This window comes from Rana temporaria, chromosome 2 (genome assembly GCF_905171775.1).
Source record: "Rana temporaria chromosome 2, aRanTem1.1, whole genome shotgun sequence".
Taxonomy (NCBI): domain Eukaryota; kingdom Metazoa; phylum Chordata; class Amphibia; order Anura; family Ranidae; genus Rana; species Rana temporaria.
The window spans coordinates 14,076,206-14,097,056 of NC_053490.1; the positions used below are offsets into that span (position 1 = coordinate 14,076,206).

At 44.6% G+C, this 20,851-nt stretch overlaps 2 protein-coding genes across 2 annotated transcripts; one reads left to right on the forward strand and one right to left on the reverse strand.

The window, feature by feature from the left end:
- Positions 1-3,407: 3,407 nt before the first annotated feature.
- On the forward strand, positions 3,408-8,943 carry LOC120928174 (olfactory receptor 6N1-like). The gene is made up of 2 exons (XM_040339284.1): positions 3,408-3,425; positions 7,850-8,943. Exons 1-2 carry the CDS (start codon positions 3,408-3,410, stop codon positions 8,792-8,794), a joined length of 963 nt encoding a protein of 320 aa, XP_040195218.1. The 3' UTR covers positions 8,795-8,943.
- A 10,647-nt stretch (positions 8,944-19,590) lies between these two features.
- Positions 19,591-20,804, reverse strand: LOC120928482 (olfactory receptor 1361-like). Its single transcript, XM_040339577.1, has one exon. It carries the CDS (start codon positions 20,661-20,663, stop codon positions 19,725-19,727), a length of 939 nt encoding a protein of 312 aa, XP_040195511.1. The 5' UTR covers positions 20,664-20,804; the 3' UTR covers positions 19,591-19,724.
- Positions 20,805-20,851: the final 47 nt, after the last annotated feature.

Below are 20,851 nucleotides of genomic sequence, written 5' to 3' on the forward strand. Positions count from 1 at the left end.
TACTGATATTTTACGAGTACAATTTGTTTCTACAGCACTTTACTTCTCTTGTTTTATGAGAAACTTTAATAAAATCTCAGTAAAAGAAATTCATATTTGATGTTATTATTTCATTGAAAAAAGACAGAAAATTGCTCAGTCCATATATACTATGTGAGGTTTTGTAGTAGGCTGCAGTTTCACAGGGAGACAAGAGATGGGTTTAAACTAAAGAAATTTAAATTAGAGTGTTTTATTTCTCAGTAAAAAGGCAAAAATATTGTACTGACTTCATGCACAGTATTTAGGCACTTTTATTAGGCCGCATTTTGAACAGGATCCACACATAAAGGGCCAGATTCACAAAAGAGATACGATGGCGTATCTCCTGATACGCCGTCGTATCTCTGTTTCTATCTATGCGACTGATTCATAGAATCAGTTACGCATAGATATCCCTAAGATCCGACAGGTGTAATTGTTTTACACTGTCGGATCTTAGGATGCAGTACCGCGGCCGCCGCTGGGGGGAGTTCGCGTTGTAAACCAGCGTCGGGTATGCAAATTAGCAGTTACGGCGATCCACGACGGTTTTTCGCGTTCGATACGTCGCCGCTAGTCTAGTTTCCCGTCGCAAAGTTTGTCGTCGTTTTTGGTGCCCTAACTTTAGTCAGCAAGCGTATTGCTGTCTAAAGTATGGCCGTCGTTCCCGCGTCGAAATTAAAAATTTAACGTTGTTTGCGGAAGCCGTCCGGGAATACGGAAGTACGCTACACGCGTCGCCGTTCGAAAAATTGACGTCACTTCGCGCAAAGCACGGCGGGAGTTAGGAAACAGAGCATGCGCAGTAGGTCCGGCGCGGGCGCGCGCCTAATTTAAATGTTACCCGCCTATTCGATTTGGCCCGCCTTGCGCCGGACGCATTTACGATACACCGCCGTAAGTTTCCAGGTAAGTGCTTTGTGGATCGGGCACTAAACCTGAAAACTTGCGGCGGTGTAACGTAAATGGCTTACGTTACACCGGCGGAAATGTACGTGAATCTGGCCCAAACAGTACAGCTAATGGATGGAGAGGAAGGGCATACCTATTTTCTATGATACTCCGCACCATCTAGCAGCACTTATTTCATTTACACTGTTATTTCTCAATGAATAACATGTGATTTGCAGTGAATATAGCCCATTTTGCCTTATTTACGCACAATTAGTTTGCATACAATCTTAGTGGACTACCGCTAGACATTTTCAGCCATAAGCACCAGCATTAGCACTTTTCCTAGCAGTTTGCGATCTTTCCCTTACTTCTCCATGGCTCCTCCACTTTTATAGGGAGGGGACTGGCATTTAGAAAAACCCAATGATTAGCCTTTCTATGCCACCTGGCCGCAGTTCAGAGGCCAAGAAGGCCAATTGACTGTTTTGAGAGCAAATGGCTACATTAGTATGCAATTTCCATGCAATTATTAGATTTCAGGTCAACCTCATTGTCAATCCCAACCTAAATCTCATTCATTTTCCAGTGCATTGGGCTGAACTTAGGCAGGAAGCCGTTACACAATATCAGGCCGTAGGCCCAGTCAGCTGTAGCCGCGTGTAATGAAGCGGCAGGGCTGGTGGCGACATCATTGACCTGATATGGCCACATGACAATATTTGATCAATGACATTGCCATTGTTGTTTGTCCTTAAAGTGGTTGTAAAGTCAGAAGTTTTTTTTTATCTTAATGCATTTTATGCATTAAGATAAAAAGCCTTCCGTTTGCAATAGCCCCTTTCGGCCCCCCTAATAATTACCTGAGCCCCATCTCTGGCCACCGATATCTATGAGTGTCTCGGCCATCCAGAACTCTTCCTCCTGATTGGCCGAGACACCGCAGTGGCGTCATTGGCCCCCGGTGCTGTCAATCACAATAAACTAGCCAATCGGATGAGAGAGGGGGCAGGGCCGAACCGCAGCTTTGGGCCAGATCCACGTAGATCGGCGTCATTTTAAGCAGGCTTAGCGTCTCGTAGTTACGCTACCCTGCCGCTACTTTGAGAGGCAAGTGCTGTATTCACAAAGCACTTGCGTCTAAATTTACGGCGGCGTAGCGTAAATGTGTCGGCGTAAGGGCGCGGAATTCAAATGACAAAGATGTGGGCGTGTTTTATGTTAATTCAACTTGACCCCACGTAAATGTCGTTTTTTTTTTTTAAAGGCGCATGCGCCGTCCGTGGGGGTATCCCAGTGCGCATGCTCGAAATCACGTCGCAAATAGTCAATACTTTCGACGTGAACGTAATTTACGCAAAGCTCTATTCGTGAACGTTTTACTCAAACGACGTACACAACGGGAAATTCGACGCTGGCCCAACGTCCATACTTAACATTGCGTACGCCTCATAGACCCAGGGGTAACGTTACGCCGAAAAAAGCCTTACGTAAACGACGTAAAAAAATGCGCCGGCCGGACGTACGTTCTGACAATCGGCGTATCTAGCTAATTTGCATATTCTACGCGGAAATCAACTAAAGCGCCACCTAGCGGCCAGCGTAAATATGCACCTAAGATCCGACGGCGTACTAAGACGTACGTCAGTCGGATCTAGCCCCCATTCAGGCGTATCTTGTTTTGTGGATACAAAACAAAGATACGACGGGGGCATCCTAGAAGTTACGCGGCGTATCAATAGATACGCCGACGTAACTTCTTTGTGGATCTGGCCCTTTGTGTCTAAATGGACACAGGGAGCTGTGACTCGGCTTCGGGTGCCCTCATAGCAAGCAGCTTGCTGTGGGGGCACTCAACAGGAGGGAGGGACCAGGAGAGCCGAAGAGGGACCTGAGAAGAGGAGGATCGGGGCTGCTCTGTGCAAATCCACTACATCGAGCAGGTAAGTATAACATGTTTGTTATTTTTTTTAGAAAAAAACTGACTTTACAATCATTTTAACCTTAGCTCTTCACTATTCATAATGCCACAGGGGCAGTTGAGTGAATTCTCTGGATCAATACTCATAAGTAGTAATGTCTTTTATGTGATAGCTATAAACAAAAAAAAACATACAACATCCCTTGCCTACTATATTCAACATTTTAAAAACTCACATATTTTGGCTAGAGATACATTGTAATAATTTCAGAACTATACATCTCATCCCCGGAGATTTGTGGCAGCTGCTTACTTGATGTCTGTGCAATTACTACAATACTTAATTAGTAAAGTTGTTTATTATATACAAACAATATATGTACCGTAATCGGTCCTTGAGGATCAAAACAAATTAATATAAATTCTTTCCCTGATTTGATGAGTTACATAAGCAGACGAGGCACATAAGCCAAGTGTCCGTCTATCTGCTAATGACCAACTGAAAATCATCAATCTGATTTGCCTAATCACTACTTTTCATTTTTTGTTTGTGATTTTCTGCCAGATTCTGGCTATGGGAGTTCTAGAAAATGTAAGTAATTGATGACTCAAGGCCTCAGAACCTCTTCTGCGCTGGCCTGTGCAAGTAGCCTGGAGGGGACCCTGCTAAATGCAAGTAGGGTAGGGTGACCAGACATCCCCGGTTTCCGGGGACAGTCCCCGGATTGAGGACACTGTCCCCGGACCAAGTCTGTCCCCGGTTTTGTCCCCGGATTGGATTTGAACAGGGGTTGGGGCAATTTCAATGACAGTCAGTGCAGAATTTAAAAAACAAATTCTGAATTACACTCCCCCGCTCCGCCGCTACTACTAGCTTAGGGGGGGGGGGGTCTATTTATTTCCATTATCTGTGCCCCTTTCTGATGATCATGTGCTGGTCGAAGCGGAGGGAATATTTCTTCAGTTTCGGGTGCATGCCCATCCAGCTCCGCTTGCATTTTCTTCTGCCTTGTCTCAAGACCCAGCCAGCCACCTGCCTATCTCCTTGCCTTTCCTGGCAGAGTGATCTTCTTCTTCCGCTCCCCACCCAGTAGTAGACGGGGCCCGGAGAGTAAGACTTGGGCAGAGTGTCGCTAATTGACGCCATTACTAGTAAAAAGAAAAAACTTGTCCCCGGATTTAATTAAAAAATCTGGTCACCTTAAAGTAGGGGGGGTCATATTTACTATGCTGTACCTTATGTGCTCCACACCATCCCACTATATACACTTAGGTAGATTCACAAAGAGTTAGGCCCCATACACACGATAGAATCCATCCGCTGAAAAATCCCAGCAAATGGGTTTCAGCGGATAGATCCTATGGTGTGTACACTCCAGCGGATCTGTTTCCGCGGATATTTATCCCCTGGGATGGATTCCAGCAGATCGAATATTTGCTGACATGCCAAACAAATCCATCTGCTGGAATCCATCCCAACGGATGGATCCGCTCGTCTGTACAGACTCACCAGATCCGTCCGTCCGAAGGGATCCCCCGCATGCGTCGTAATGGTTCGACGCATGCGTGGAATTCCTTATATGACAGCGTCGCGCACGTCGCCGCTTCATAATCGCGGCGACGGCGCGACACGTCATCGCCAGAGGATTTCGGCGCGGATTTCAATGCGATGGTGTGTACACTCCATCGCAGAGAAATCTGCTGAAATCCTCGAGAGGATTTATCCGCGGAAACGTTCCGCTGGAACGTATTCGCGGATAAATCCTCTCGTGTGTATGGGGCCTTAGGCCGGCTTATCTGCAGATAAGCCGACCTAACTCTGAATCTACGCCGGCGTTTGTTTAACTGTATTCTCAAACAGAGATACACTTTAACAAAGCTAAGATAGGCCGGCTTGCGCCGTTCTATCTTAGCTTGCAATGTTTCTGGTAGCCGCTAGATGGCGCTTCCATTGCGGCCGGCGTAGATTATGTAAATAAGGGGATACGCCGATTTACGACGATTTACGAGCGTACGCCAGGCCTACACCGTCGAGTTACGTCGTTTCCGTAAGGGATAGGCCACCTAAATTTAGAGCTATGCTCTAGTGGACTAACTATTGTTAAGTATGGCCGCCGTTCCCGCCGCGAGGTTCGAATTTTTAGCGTCGTTTGCGTAAGTCGTCCGCGAATCGGGAGTTACTTCGTTTACGTCCGCGTCGAAATCAATAGGGCCGTACGGCGTACTTAGCCGCAATGCGCCCTGGGAAATGTGGTCGCCCGGCGCATGCGCAGTACGCAAAAATGTCGAGCCTCATTTCCATAGTACACGCCCCCAAACAGGTCATTTGAATTAGGCGCGCTTACGCCCGCTCGTTTTAGGCTACGCCGCCGAAAATTTGAAGGTTAAGTGGTTTGAGAATCACTAATAGCCTAAATAATTTACGGCCGTGTAGCCTAAAAAGACTAGGCTAGGCCGTCCTAATTTTAGGCCATTGTATGTGAATCTACCCAACTGTGTTTTACAGTTTTGTCAGTCCTATATTGCTCAGCAGTTTGTACAAATAAAAAAGAGAGAAGATGCAGCGCTAACACATTAGTGTACCCTAGATATACATCTAGGGAATAAATGCAAAGTGTAAAGTGCAAAACAGTATAAAAAAAAAAAAAAAAGTGATAGGATGAGTGCATGTAAAAAATAACCTTAGAAGTGATTCAAACGAGTGTCAAAAAAAAATAGATGACATAAAATGTTCATATTGGTGTAACAACATGGAAAATAGAACATTGTTAGCTGGATTCACGCAAAGGTGCCTAACGTTAGGCAGGCGTAGCGTATCGCATATACGCTATGCCGCCGTAAGTTAGAGAGGCAAGTGCTGTATTCACAAAGCACTTGCGTCCTAAGTTACGGCGGCGTATTGTAAATGTGCCGGCCTAAGCGCACCTAATTTAAATTGTGAAGAGGTGGGCGTGTTTTATGCTAATGATTTGTGACCCGACGTGATTGACGTTTTTTAGGAACGGCGCATGCGCCGTCCGTGGACATATCCAAGTGTGCATGCTCCAAATTACGCCGCAAAGACTTATTGGTTTCGACGTGAAAGTAAATTACGCCCAGCCCCATTCACGGACGACTTACGCAAACAACGTAAAAAATTTTACATTCGACGCGGGTCCGACGTCCATACTTAACATTGGCTGCGCCATCTTTTTGGTGGAATAACTTTAGGCCTGAAAACGCCTTACGTAAACGGCATATCTTAACTGCGACGGGCAAGCGTACGTTCGTGAATAGGCGTATCTCGCTGATTTACGCATTCTAGGCGTAAATCAGCGTACACGCCCCTAGCGGCCGGCCTAAAAAGACAGCTAAGGCACCCGCCGTCGTATATTAGCTAGATTTAAGTGTATCTCAATTTGAGAATACACTTGAATTCACGACGGCGCAGATTCAGAGTTACGACGGCGTATCTACTGATACGCCGGCGTAACTCTCTCTGAATCTGGCTAAGAATATATTCACCTATAATAGGTGGAAGGTTTACATATATTTAGGCCCCTTTCACACATGCGGACAGTGGGCCAGATTCACATACAATGGCGCATCTTTATGCCGGCGTAGCGCATCTTTTGTGAATAAAGCACTTGCCTGAAAAACTTGCAGCGGCGTAACGTAAATCGGATACGTTACGCCGCCGCAGAGATACGCCCAGTGGACAAGAATCTGGGCCACAAAGTTTAAACTGGACTACATGTGTCAACTTTAGAAGGTTACCCAGGCTTGTCTAATCTGCTTATTAAAAAATGTTCCCATATAGTCTAGGTCCACACTATATAGCAGTGATGGCCAACCTTGGTACCTCAGGTGTTTTGGAACTACAATTCCCATGATGCTCAACTACACTGCTGAGTGCATGTGAATCATGGGAAATGTAGTTCCAAAACATCTGGGATGCCAAGGTTGACCATTACTGTTATATAGGATGTAGAACATCTACCACCAGCACCAGGGCTTTAACCATGGCTGGGCCATTCTGAGAAGCAGTAGAAAATTCATAGATAACTGCAACAGTGCATGAAGCATTTAGGCCACCATGCCCCATCTTACAGTTTGTGTACTGAGCCTTAGATTGATTTCCCCAAGTTTCAAAATCCACCCATTTTATTCTCAGTCCTTCTCCATAAATAATTTACAACATAATATAAGGTCCATGTGCTATAAAATAAATTAGCCATATTCAGAGAGACTTAGGCTGGCGTATCAGTAGATACGCCAGCCTAAGTCATAATTTGCGTCTGCGCTAATTTAAGCGTATTCTGGTAACCAGATACGCTTAAATTAGGCTCAGATACGAGCGGTGTAAGTGTCTTACACCCTCGTATCCTAAAGTGTAATTTTTAGGCTGGCCGCTAGGTGGCGATTCCATTGCGGTCGGCGTAGAATATGTAAATCAGTAGATACGCCTATTCACGAACGTACGCCCGGCCCGACGCAGTACAGATACGCCGTTTACGTAACGCATTAGCAGGCCTAAAGTTATTCCATGAAATAGATGGAATAGTAATGTTAAGTATGGGCCGCCGTTCCCGCGTCGAAATTCGAAAATTTTACGTCGATTGCGTAAGTCGTCCGTGAATAGGGATTTACGTCGTTTACGTCCACGTCGAAATCAATAGGCCCGTGCGGCGGACTTAGCCGCAATGCACACTGGGAAATGTAGGCGCACGGCGCATGCGCAGTTAAAAAAAACGTCAATCACGTCGGGTCAAGCCTCATTATCATAAAACACTCCCCCTCAGACAAATTTGAATTAGGCGCCCTTACGCCCGCCCACTTTAGGCTACGCCGCCGTAACTTAGCAGGCAAGTACAATTTGAATCATGTACTTGCCTCGCTAACTTACGGCGGCGTAGCTTAAATGCCTTAAGCTACGCCGCCGCAAGTATGTGCTCGCCATCCTGAATCTAGCTACTAGTTATCTTTTTGAACAAAACAGTATTCTATTAAATATATTATAACCTTGTTCATGTGTAGGTAAATACAGTATTCAATCGTGATGTGGATGTTACTAATGTCTCTACAAAATCGGTGACAGAGTTTATCATTTTTGGCTTTCCAAGTCTTCAAAGTCTCAATACTCTTCTTTTTTGTGTTTTTCTCTTTATCTACCTTTTCGCTGTCATTGGAAATGGCATCATATTTCTCCTCATTATTCTGGACCAAAAACTTCACACTCCAATGTATTTCTTTGTCAGCAACCTCTCGTTGTTGGACATGAGTTCCACCACAGTGAACATCCCCAAGATGCTTGCCAAGTTCTCAATGAACAATGATGTCATCTCTTTTGTGGGCTGCTTCCTCCAGATGTATTTCTTTATTGTTTGTCAAGCGGTTGAGTGCTTTCTCCTGGCCGTCATGGCCTATGATCGCTATGTGGCCATTTGTTCTCCCCTCCATTATCATAACATCATGGTCAGACATGTATATATCATCCTAGCTATGTCCTCGTGGATATTAGGCTTAGTATGTCCAATTGCAATGATCATACTGGCTTTTAGGTTGCCTTTTTGTGGCCCAAACATCATTCGTCATTACTACTGTGACCACCCACCATTGCTTCAGTTAGCTTGTGCTGACACCTCACTCAATGTGGCAGTAGGTTCCTCTCTTAGTGCCATTGTAATTGCATTATGTTTTTCTCTAATCGTGACATCCTATGTACAAATAATGAAGTCTGTGCTCAAGATAGCATCATCCAAAGGGCGTAAGAAAGCATTTTCTACCTGTGCTTCCCATTTTGTGGTGGTGAACATGTACTTCTTGCCTTCGATCTTCATGTATGTTCGACCAACTGCTTCATACGACTCTTTAGTGGCCATGTTCTACACAGTATTACCACCTATGCTAAACCCGATTGTGTACAGCTTACGGAATAAAGATATTAAGGATTCTTTCAGAAAACAAATACATTATACCTAGAATATACAGTATGTAAATAAAATCAAGCCTACACAATACAGATATATGTCCCCCGACTTACCTATAAGCTCTTCAAGATCTTGGTTGCTCAAATTAAGGCTCCCCCTGTCTTTGACACATTGACATAAAGAAAATGGAAACTAAAGGGATCTGTGCATTTTATGTAATCACTATAATGTTTACATAAGTTGTAACTGTTCAATTTAAAAATACCTGATTTTCACAATCAGGGGTCAAGTCCTGGGGAAAAAAGTGTGGGAACTCCCACCCAAGATCCACTCCCCCACGAAAAAAAAAAAAAAATGATACGCTCATATGCATAATTACTAAACCGAATGTTTGTTTTTGTTTTTTCGATCCACTGTACCTTAGTAATCCTTTATGTTTAACCACTTAAGACCCGGACCAAAATGCTGCTAAATGACCTTGCCCCTTTTTGCGATTCGGAACTGTGTCACTTTAACAGACAATTGCGCAGTCGTGCGACGTGGCTCCCAAACAAATTTGGCGTCCTTTTTTTCCCACAAATAGAGCTTTCTTTTGGTGGTATTTGATCAACTCTGCGGTTTTTATTTTTTGCGCTATAAACAAAAATAGAGCGACAATTTTGAAAAAAATGCAATATTTTTTACTTTTTGCTATAATAAATATCCCCCAAAAATATATAAAAAAACATTTTTTTTCCTCAGTTTAGGCCGATACGTATTCTTCTACCTATTTCTGGTATAAAAAAAATCGCAATAAGCGTTTATCGGTTGGTTTGCGCAATATTTATATTGTTTAAAAAATAGGGGATAGTTTTATTGCATTTTTATAAAAAAAAATGTTTTACTACTTATGGCGGCAATCAGCGATTTTTTTCGTGACTGCGACATTATGGCGGACACTTTGGACAATTTTGACACATTTTTGGGACCATTGTCATTTTCACAGCAAAAAATGCATTTAAATTGCATTGTTTATTGTGAAAATGACAGTTGCAGTTTGGGAGTTAACCACAGGGGGCGCTGAAGGAGTTTTGTTTCACCTAGTGTGTGTTTACAACTGTAGGGGGGTGTGGCTGTAGGTCTGACATCATCGATCGTGTCTCCCTATAAAAGGGATCACACGATCGATGCAGCCGCCACAGTGAAGAACGGGGAAGCCGTGTTTACACACGGCTCTCCCCGTTCTTCAGCTCCGGGGACCGATCGCCAGGTCCCGGAGCTTCGGACCGGGTCGCGGGAGCGCGCCGCGGGCGCGCGCCTGCGACCCACGGCTGGGTACTAGTACAGGACGTACCTGTACGTACATGTGCCCAGCCGTGCCATTCTGCCGACGTATATGTGCAGGAGGCGGTCCTTAAGTGGTTAACCACTTCTCGCCCGGTCAATAGTATATTGATGTCTGGGAAGTGGTTGTGAAATCCTGACTGGACGTCTATTGACATCCTGCAGGATTTCATGCCCACTAACAAACAGCTCCTTTCTCTATCTGCAACATAGAGAGCGTCCTAACTATCCTGCTCGCCCCCTCCGCCCTCAAGGGAGGGGGCGAGCGCGACACTCCACACCAGGGAGAAAGCCTTGCATTACTGTGTGGAGTTACAGACAGAAGAACAAAAAGTGAGGATTTCTCAGAAAAAATTATGACATGTAAAAGCAAAATGGAAGGATGAGGTAAATGAAGGAGGACTGCACTTAGGTAAAGGAAGCTATTATGGGGAATTTTTGTTTTACCTTTACAACCCCTTTGACCACTTAAGGTCCGCCTAACGCTGATATACTTCGACAGAATGGCACGGCTGGGTACAATCACGTACCTGTACGTGATTGTTAAATGCCCAGCCGTGGGTCGCGGGCGCGCGCCCGCGGAGTGCGCCCACGACCCAATCCGAAGCTCCGTGACCGCGGACCCGATCGCCGCCGGAGTCCCGCGATCAGTCCCCGGAGCTGAAGAACGGGGAGAGGTGTGTGTAAACACACCTTCCCTGTTCTTCATTGTGGCAGTGTCAGGGATCGTCTGTTCCCTGATATAGGGAAAGGCGATCAATGACGTCACACATCCAGCCCCGCCCCCTCATCAGTTAGAAACACATATGAGGTCACACTTAACCCTTTCAGCGCCCCCTAGTAGTTAACTCCCAAACTGCAATTGTCATTTTCACAGTAAACAATGCATTTTTATAGCATTTTTTGCTGTGAAAATGACAATGGTCCCAAAAATGTGTCAAGATTGTCCAATGTGTCCGCCATAATGTCGCAGTCATGAAAAAAAACGCTGATCGCCGCCATTAGTAGTAAAAAAAAAAAATTATAAAAATGCAATAAAACGATCCCCTATTTTGTAAATGCTATACATTTTGCGCAAACCAATTGATAAATGCTTATTGAATTTTTTTTTACCAAAAATAGGTAGAAGAATACGTATCGGCCTAAACTGAGGGAAACAACGTTTTTTTTATATATTTTTGGGGGATATTTATTCTAGCAAAAAGTAAAAAATATTGCATTTTTTTCAAAATTGTCGCTCTGTTTTTGTTTATAGCGCAAAAAATACAAACCACAGAGGTGATCAAATACCACCAAAAGAAAGTTCTATTTGTGGGGAAAAAAAGGACGTCAATTTTGTTTGGGAGCCACATTGCATGACCGCGCAATTGTCAGTAAAATCGACGCAGTGCTGAATCGCAAAAAGGGGCCTGGCCCTTTACCTGCATTTTGCATCCCTGTGTATCATTCAGATGATACACAGGGATGAAACAAATCTCCCTACATAGGTTATGAGTGAGAAACTTGTAAAGCGCAATAGGTTGTACATGTATATCTGCTGTTTTCACATTTATATACTGTTTAGAAAGTTCAGATCGTGTTAGAAAATTTTCTCTTCCTGTTTAACACAGAGTGTGATGTCTGGGCATACAGCCAAAAATTGCTGATTGGAGGAAAGGAACACACCCCCCTCTCATCATAGGCAGAGACTCTAAGGCCGCTTACACACGGTCTGTCAAAACCGATGACAACGGACTAAAGGTCCTTTTCATCGGTCCAAACCGATCGTGTGTGGGCCCCATCGGTCAGTTAACCTTCGGTCAAAAAATGTAGAACTTGCTTTAAAATGTAACCGATGGACACCTAACCGATAGGTCAAAACCGATGGTTAGTATGCAAAAGCATCGGTTAAAAATCATACGCATGCTCAGAATCAAGTCGACGCATGCTTGGAAGCATTGAACTTAGTTTTTTTCAGCACGTCGTGCGTTTTACGTCACCGCGTTCTGACCCGATCGGTTTTTGAACTGATGGTGTGTACGCACATCAGACCATCAGTCTGCTTCAGCGGTGAACCGATGAAAACGGTCCGTCGGACCATTCTCATCGGATGGATCGACCGTGTGTACGCGGCCTTAGAGGTGTTTTGTAACAGGGCCAGCTCCCTGCTAATCTATTTATAGCAACCTCCCTGGACAGAAATGTCAGGCTGCTTTTATCTGATGTGTTCGAGAATTTGTCCGGCTGATAACAGAGGAACGGGTCAGGAGAGAGCTACGGGACTTGGCTCTTTGAACAGAGATAACAAAATACTGCAGATATATGTGCCCAGCTCAAATTGTATGAATTGGGTTACATCCACTTTAAAATCACTGCTCCTCATTTTTTTTTTGCATTGAGACATGTCCCCCGGGGCAGTACCCAGACCCCCATACCCTTTTTATGGCCGATTACTTGCATATAAGCCTTCAAAATGGGCACATATGCCCAAGAATGGGGGCAGGGGTGGAGGGGCGATTTGCCCCTAATATTAAGGGCGGATTGCCCCCATGCTTTGGCATTGTTAAGACCTGCAGTGGTTATGGTACTGCGGTCTTCTTTCCGTTCCTCAATCGCCGAGCATAAGTGATTATCGCTATCATAGGAGGTAGAGGGATAGTGGAGATGAATGCAGTTTCCAGGATGATTCTTCCCAATGGTTAGAATATTCCCCCAAACATGAGCCAAGACTTCATGAAGGGTGTACCAGGCATAGAACCTCTTTATTGAGAAGGCAGGCTCTTATATACACCAAAAAGAATACTTGCAGTAATCAGATGGACAATGACACACTCCACCCACAACAGCATACAATGGGTACTAACGAGCCTCCAATACACATTTATCATCAATAGAAATTCACACAATACAGTGTCTTGAGAGCCAGACTAAGGTTCATTTACATGACAGTAGCAGATGACATTGCAACAGCAAGCTTTTATAGTACACCCGCCCTCTCTCTGCCTGGGAGATATTAACCACTTCCCGACCGCCGCATGTATATGTACGTCCACAGAATGGCACGTACAGGCAAATGGGCGTACATGTACGTCCTTGCCTTCTAGCGGGTGGGGGGTCCGATCGGGACCCCCCCCGCTACATGCGGCGGTCGGATTCCCGCGGGGAGCGATCCGGGACGACGGCGCGGCTATTCGTTTATAGCCGCTCCGTCGCGATCGCTCCCCGGAGCTGAAGAACGGGGAGAGCTGTATGTAAACACGGCTTCCCCGTGCTTCACTATGGCGCTGCATTGATCGAGTGATCCCTTATATAGGGAGACTCGATCGATGACGTCAGTCCTACAGCCACACCCCCCTACAGTTGTAAACACACACTAGGTGAACCCTAACTCCTACAGCGCCCCCTGTGGTTAACTCCCAAACTGCAACTGTCATTTTCACAATAAACAATGCAATTTAAATGCATTTTTTGCTGTGAAAATGACAATGGTCCCAAAAATGTGTCAAAATTGTCCAAAGTGTCCGCCATAATGTCGCAGTCACGAAAAAAATCGCTGATCGCCGCTATTAGTAGTAAAAAAAAAAAAATTAATAAAAATGCAATAAAACTATCCCCTATTTTGTAAACGCTATAAATTTTGCGCAAACCAATCGATAAACGCCTATTGCGATTTTTTTTTACCAAAAATAGGTAGAAGAATACGTATCGGCCTAAACTGAGGAAAAAAATAAATTTTATATATGTTTTTGGGGGATATTTATTATAGCAAAAAGTAAAAAATATTGATATTTTTTCAAAATTTTCGCTCTATTTTTGTTTATAGCGCAAAAAATAAAAACCGCAGAGGTGATCAAATACCACCAAAATAAAGCTCTATTTGTGGGGAAAAAAGGACGCCAATTTTGTTTGGGAGCCACGTCGCACGACCGCGCAATTGTCTGTTAAAGCGACGCAGTGCCGAATCGCAAAACCTGGCCTGGGCATTTAGCTGCCTAAAGGTCCGGGGCTTAAGTGGTTAAGATCAGTTAAGGAATAAACCAATTATCTCCAAGCAGAGAGCACACAATTTTCCCAAAAGTTTGAACACCCCTTTCCACACAAGGTATCCCTACCATTACATATCCCCTGATAGCCCCGATCTGGGGGACCAACATATCAAAATTTCACCCAGATCGGTCCAGGGGTTCTTAAAAAAAACGAACCTCTCAGAAAATACAGAATAAAGTCTATTTTCTTCACAGGCATATATGTTTTACTTTTTTTTCTGGGCAGATTGCAAAAAAACAGTCTGCATGTAAACAAAAGGTCATTACAATATAAGCTCAAGGACCAGCAACGTACTGGTATGTTGCTGGATTTTGAGTGATTATACCAGAATGATGCCTGCAGGTTTAGGTATCATCTTGGTATTATTCTTTTCAGCCAGCGGTTGGCTTTCATGTAAAAGCAGTCCAAGCAGCTAATTAGCCACTAGACTTCTTTTACAAGCAGTGGGAGAGAATCCCCCCCCCCTTCATCTTTCATGCTTTTCTTGGGCTCTCCTGTCCCACTGAGGACCTGAGGCCCCTGTACACACGACCAAGTTTTTCGGCAGAATTCAGCCAGAAACTCGATCGGAGCCGTATTCTGCCAAGAAACCCGGTCGTGTGTACACTTTTGGCCGAGGAAGCCGACGAGGATCTCGTCGGGCCAAATAGAGAACATGTTCTCTATTTCCTCGTTAGTCAATGAGGAAACTTGGCTCGCCGAGATTCTCGGCGGCTTCACAAGGAACTCGATGAACAAAACGATGTGTTTTGCTTGTCGAGTTTCTCGGATGTGTGTACGGGGCCTCAGAGTGCAGCCAGTGGTTGCTGATAGAGCTGATCGGAGACCAGAAGGGCTGTTTGTTATCTATGTACTTGGCATAAGATCATCTTTTATATTTTACCAAACATTTGGGCAATATAGTGTATTTTAGTGCATTCAAATAAAAAAAAAAAAATGTGTTTGAAAAATTGCTGCGCCAATACTGTGTGGAACAAAAATTGCAACAAAAAGTGTCAGAAAGGGATTTGTCTTCAAGTGGTTAGAAGAGTGGGTGATGGGTGGCATAAAGATCTAATGTTGGGCATAAAATGCCAGGACAGTTCAACCCCCCCCCCCCCCCAAATGACCCCATTTTGTAGAGTAGACACCCCAAGCTATTTGCTGAGAGGCATGTTGAGTCCATGGAATATTTTATTTTGCCACAAGTTTCTGTAAAAAAAAAAAATATATATACATATATATATATATATATATATATATATATATATATATTTTTTTTTTGCACAAAATTGTCACTAAATTATATATTGCTCACACACGACATGGGTATATGTGGAATTACACCCCAAAATGCATTCTGTTGCTTCTCCTGAGTATGGGGATACTTTTTGGGAGCCTAGCCGCGTACGGGGCCCCAAAACCCAATAACTGCTTTTAATATTTCTAAAGCCTCGTACACACGGTCGGACATCCGACAAACTTTCCCTTGGATTTTTGTCCGGTCACACCCATAGCATACACACGCTCGGACATTTCTAAAACTTTCCCAACATCGCGTGGTTTTTATGCTCTTTTCTGCTCTTCACCGCCACCCTTTGGTTAACTTCTGCTATTGTTGGTTGATTTTAACATTGGTTCTGAGCATGCGTATTTGCACTTTGTGCAAAAGTCCGATGGCTTGCTGTACACACGGTAGGACTAGGCACCATCAGACTTTTGTTGTCGAAAAGTTTGTCCGTTTGCAGACCAAACTTTTTGTCCGATGAAACCCGAAAAAGTTGGTACACACGATCGGACAAATTTGAAAACTTGTTGATTTTGAAGTTTGTTGGCCGAAAGTTCGACCGTGTGTACAGGCCTTAAGATGCATATATGATCAATTTATTGTAATAGTGCCAGATTTAAACCTTGGGGGGTTTGGGGCACTTCAAGTTTGGGGGGGGGGGCCTCAACATAAAAATTCAATCAAATGACAAATAGAAACATGAACTGAAAAAGAATGATAAACCATTTGCTTTAAAGAAATATGTTAGGTTCCAAAGAAGACACAAGTCTGATTGTTTTTCCCCTCAATTTTATTGACTGTAAGAATACACATTACAAAGGTCATTGGAACTGGCAAGTCATGCATCACAGTCATACATCACAATATTTACAAAAAGTCTTTCTTCCTGCACTTAGAGCCGGTTCACACTGGGGCGTCTCGTCAGGCGACTCAGCCGCCTGACAGGTCGCGTCCCATTCTATTCACCAGAACCGTTCTAATAGGAGCGACGCAAGTCGCTCCGACTTAGAAAAAAGGTTCTTGTACGACCTCGGGTGCGACTCGAGGCGACTTGCATTGACTTCTATACAGAAGTAATTTTGCAAGTCGCCTCTGAGTCGCTTGCAAAATTGCAGAGTCACCCCCGAAGTCGTGCCGACCCAGTGTAAACCGGCTCTTAGGGCCAGATCCACAGCCAGCCGCCGTAACTTAAATACTCCCATTTAAGTTACACTGCCGCAAAATTTCTACCTAAGTGCCCGATCCACAAAGCACTTACCTAGAAATTTTCGGCTGTGTAACTTAAATCCGGCCGGCGCAAGGCGTTCCTATTCAAATGGGGCGAGTCCCATTTAAATTAGGCGCGCTCCCGCGCCGGACGTACTGCGCATGCTCACGACATCATTTTCCCGACGTGCTTTGCGCGGTTTTACGTTGCGCCGGGTTTTGAGAATCGCGACGAGCGTAAAAAAAAAAAAATACGAGTTGCGGCGAGAAAAAAAAAATTTGAAAAAAAAAAAGACGGCGACGCGGGATAGAAGGGTCTACTTTTACAAGGCCTAAACAGTTTAGGTCTTGTAAAAGCAGCCCTAATTTTGCGTTTGCAAACTAATACTTACGGAGAAAAAACGAAGCGTAAAAGCTTTGTGGATCTCCGTAAGTGCTAATTTGCATACCCGAATCGGCATTTCGACGAGAAATGCCCCCAGCGGCGGCCGTGGTACTGCATCCTAAGATCCGACAGTGTAAGTCCCTTACACATGTCGGATCTTCTGCCTATCTATTGGAAACTGATTCTGTGGATCAGTTCCAATGATAGAAACAGGGATACGACGGCGTATCAGTAGATACGCCGGCGTATCCCTTTTGTGGATCTGGCCCTTAGTCTTTCATGGGTCATCGTGGTTCTCAATTTCCTTAATGACCTTTCTCCTGAGCAACAGGTGACAATTCTGCTCAAATATATTCGAATAGCTACAATAAAGGAAAGGCCTTCATCATGTAGTAAAACTGGCTTTTGAGATGGAGTGAGACATGACCGGAGCTTGGCAAAAGCTGCAAACTGGACAATTCCCTCAATGGACACACTACCAAGTCTCAAAGGAAAATCTGTTTTTTATTTTTTTATAAAGGAAGACTGAGGTCTCCTCTGGCAGGGGGGCCTGGGGCAATTGCCCCCCCCCCCTTATAAATCTGGCACTGGTAATAATAAAAATTATTTTAGAGACAAAATACCAAATGTAAGCCAAGAGCCTTGGATGGGTCACTGTGGAGTACATTGTAAAGGAAGAGGTTTGGTTAGATGGAGATGTTTCAGGTTTGGTGGTAATAGGCATGTCCATTTCAACAAAGCACATTGTGAGCTTTGGTTGGAGGCGCAATTCCAGCTGACAAGTTGGAGGTGTATGTGGTCCAGCATCTCATCAGTGGCGGTGCATCCATAGTGGGCACAGGAGCGCCACCCCCTCTCTCCTGCACCTGTCACTCAACAATAGATATATTCATGTATTGCATGAATCTATCTATTGTTGCCGCTGCCGCCCACTATTCAGGTGCCCGGCCCACTGTTGAGCGCCGGCCATCTGAATAACAGGGGCGGGGGGTGTTTTGGTAGTGCCTGTTTAGAGCCAGAGGCTCTAATAGGCTTCTGATTAGAGCCTGTGGGCTCTAATTGAGGGAATTGTCCAGTTTGCAGCTTTTGCCAAGCTCCGGTCATGTCTCACTCCATCTCAAAAGCCAGTTTTACTACATGATGAAGGCCTTTCCTTTATTGTAGCTATTCAAATATAGTTGAGCAGAATTCTCACTTGTAGCTCAGGAGAAAGGTCATTCAGAAATTGAGAACCACGATGACCCATGAAAGACTAAGTGCTCTGTGCCTACTAGTTGTCCAGAGCAGTGGCCTGTGGGCTCTAATCAGCTTCCAGAAAAACAAACAAGGTGCCTCTATGTGCAGAAATATAAAACTTTTAATATCCCCTAAAGGGGTTAAAAACACTTACAAGATGGTGGATGAAGCAGGCACGTAGCAGGTAAGTGTGTCCAGAAGATGCTCCAGTGGCAGGGCAGTCCCAACGTGTAGTGGCCAGGTCACTGGCTGAAGAAGGAACCAATGAGCTGTTCTGAAACGCGTCCCGCCTCTATGACACACTTCCTGTCCTCTTCCTGTTTGTGTTCCATGCTGGTTCTTGTCTCGCTTCCTCTGACATCATCCCCAAGCTCCAGCACCATTGTGTTCCCTAAACACTCACAGCACAAGTTGGCTGTTATCTTGTGGACCTCCCTGGAAGCTTTATCATCAGAGTGGGACTGCCCTGCCACTGGAACATCTTCTGGACACACTTACCTGCTACATGCCTGCTTCATCCACCATCTTGTAAGTGTTTTTAACCCCTTTAGGGGATATTAAAAGTTTTATATTTCTGCACTTAGAGGCGCCTTGTTTGTTTTTCTGTTCCCATTAGAGATTGCTTGTCTCCCTGAGTGCTACCTAAAGTGTGTGAAGATCTGCTACCCTCTCCAACACAGACTTTATCTGTCAGGATTCAAATTCTTGGAGCACCCTGGATATACACATTTTTCTGGATCTAATCAACTTCCAAATGGTTAAACAGAGGGCGCACGGCTGTGCGTTCCCTGTTTAAACCATGCTGTGTTCTTGCGTCCCTAACACTGACCCGCCTCTCAGCCAATCAGGTGCACCGGGTCTGGTTACCGGTCACCTGATTGGCTGAAGCAACATCGAGGACGGAAGAAGACATTGAGGGAGCGGAAGGAAGCGTGGAGGACGGCGCTGACTCGAGGAAGGTTAGTGCCGGGTTGGGGGAAACTGGCTGCAATTGGGGAGTAACTGGCTGTATTTGGGGAGAAACTGGCTGCATTTGGGGACAAACTGGCTGTATTTGGGGACAAACTGGCTGCATTTGGGGACAAACTGGCTGCATTTGGGGACAAACTGGCTGCATTTGGGGACAAATTGGCTGTATTTGGGGACAAACTGGCTGCATTTGAGAGGAAACTGGCTGTATTTGGGGACAAACTGGCTGCCTTTGAGAGGAAATTGGCTGCATTTGGGGACAAACTGGCTGCATTTGAGAGGAAACTGGCTGCATTTGGGGGAAATCTGGCTGCATTTGAGGGGAAACTGGCTCATTTGGGGGGAAACTGGCTGCATTTTTATGGGCACAGTGGTGGCAATTGATGTTTTTTTTTTCAGTTTGTTTGCACCACCCCAAAATTTTGAGCACCAGCCGCCACTGCATCTCATCAACATAAAGAGGAATGCAAAATTGGAAATTCAAGGTCCTACTCAGAGATAATGAACAACGTGTAAGTATTAATGGACAAAAAGTCATCTCAATATCCCAAAACATGAGCAAAAGGGTTACTAGGGTAACCTATGAGAAAAACATTGCATGATGACCTTCTTCAGAGCCTGTCTCACATCTTGGTTCCTTAGGCTGTAAATAAAAGGATTAAGCATGGGTGTGATGATGGTGTAAGCCATGCTAACAATACGATCGTACTGGGAGGAGTAGTCAGAGGGAGGACGAAAGTAAATGGAAATGTCGGTACCATAGAACAGACAAATGACCATAAGATGAGAAGAACAGGAGGAAAAGGCTTTGCTTCGGCTACTGCTGGTCTTCATTCTCACTATAGCCCATCCAATGAGCACATAGGAGATGAGAATGAAAATAAATGGGATTATAACAACCGTAGAACCTTCCGTGTAGATTAAGAGCTCAGCTAGTGTAGTACTGGAGCAGGACAGCTTGATGAGGGGGGTCATATCACAGAAGAAGTGGGGGATCAGTCTGTCCTCACAGTAGGTTAACTGTGACAGAATATAAGTGTGCAATAATGAATGTAGACATCCTGCCACCCAACAGATAATAGCCAACATGACCATTACTTTATCATTCATCAGCAACATGTAGCGTAAGGGGTTACAGATAGCTAAATACCGATCAAATGCCATGACTGCCAGAAGAAGACTCTCAGTCGTGCCCAGAAACAGGAAAGAGAACATCTGCAGGAAACAGCCAAGGAAAGAGATGGAGGCCCTACCATAAAGAATGAAGGACAGAAGCTTGGGAACCGTCACCGAAGAGAAAGAGATGTCCACTGCAGACAAGTTCCCTAAGAAAAAGTACATTGGCGTGTGCAACTGTGAAGAAAGTTTAATAGAACTTAGTAAAAGTAAGTTAGCCATCCATGTGAGGGTGTATATAACCAGAAGGGTGGAGAAGAAGGCACCATGGTTGTAGTGAAGGTCTGAGAAGCCCAGAAGGATAAAGCCGGAGGTAACATTTACTTCTTCCATCAAACGTCAAATTACCGTAGTCAGGTAAAATTTCATCATGAGGATCGAAAAGTTATATTGAATTTTTCTAATGAGCTCTTCACAGTGTCTTTCTCTGAAAATGGACAAGCAATAAAAATGGTGGAAGGTCTGTGGGATTAAATGTAGAGATGTCAGGAACTTAATATGTACAGTGTGGAGGAAAGAAG

Excerpts from the sequence above, each read along its gene's own strand:
- LOC120928482 (XM_040339577.1), bottom strand. The coding sequence starts at position 20,663 with ATGGAAGAAGTAAATGTTACCTCCGGCTTTATCCTTCTGGGCTTCTCA.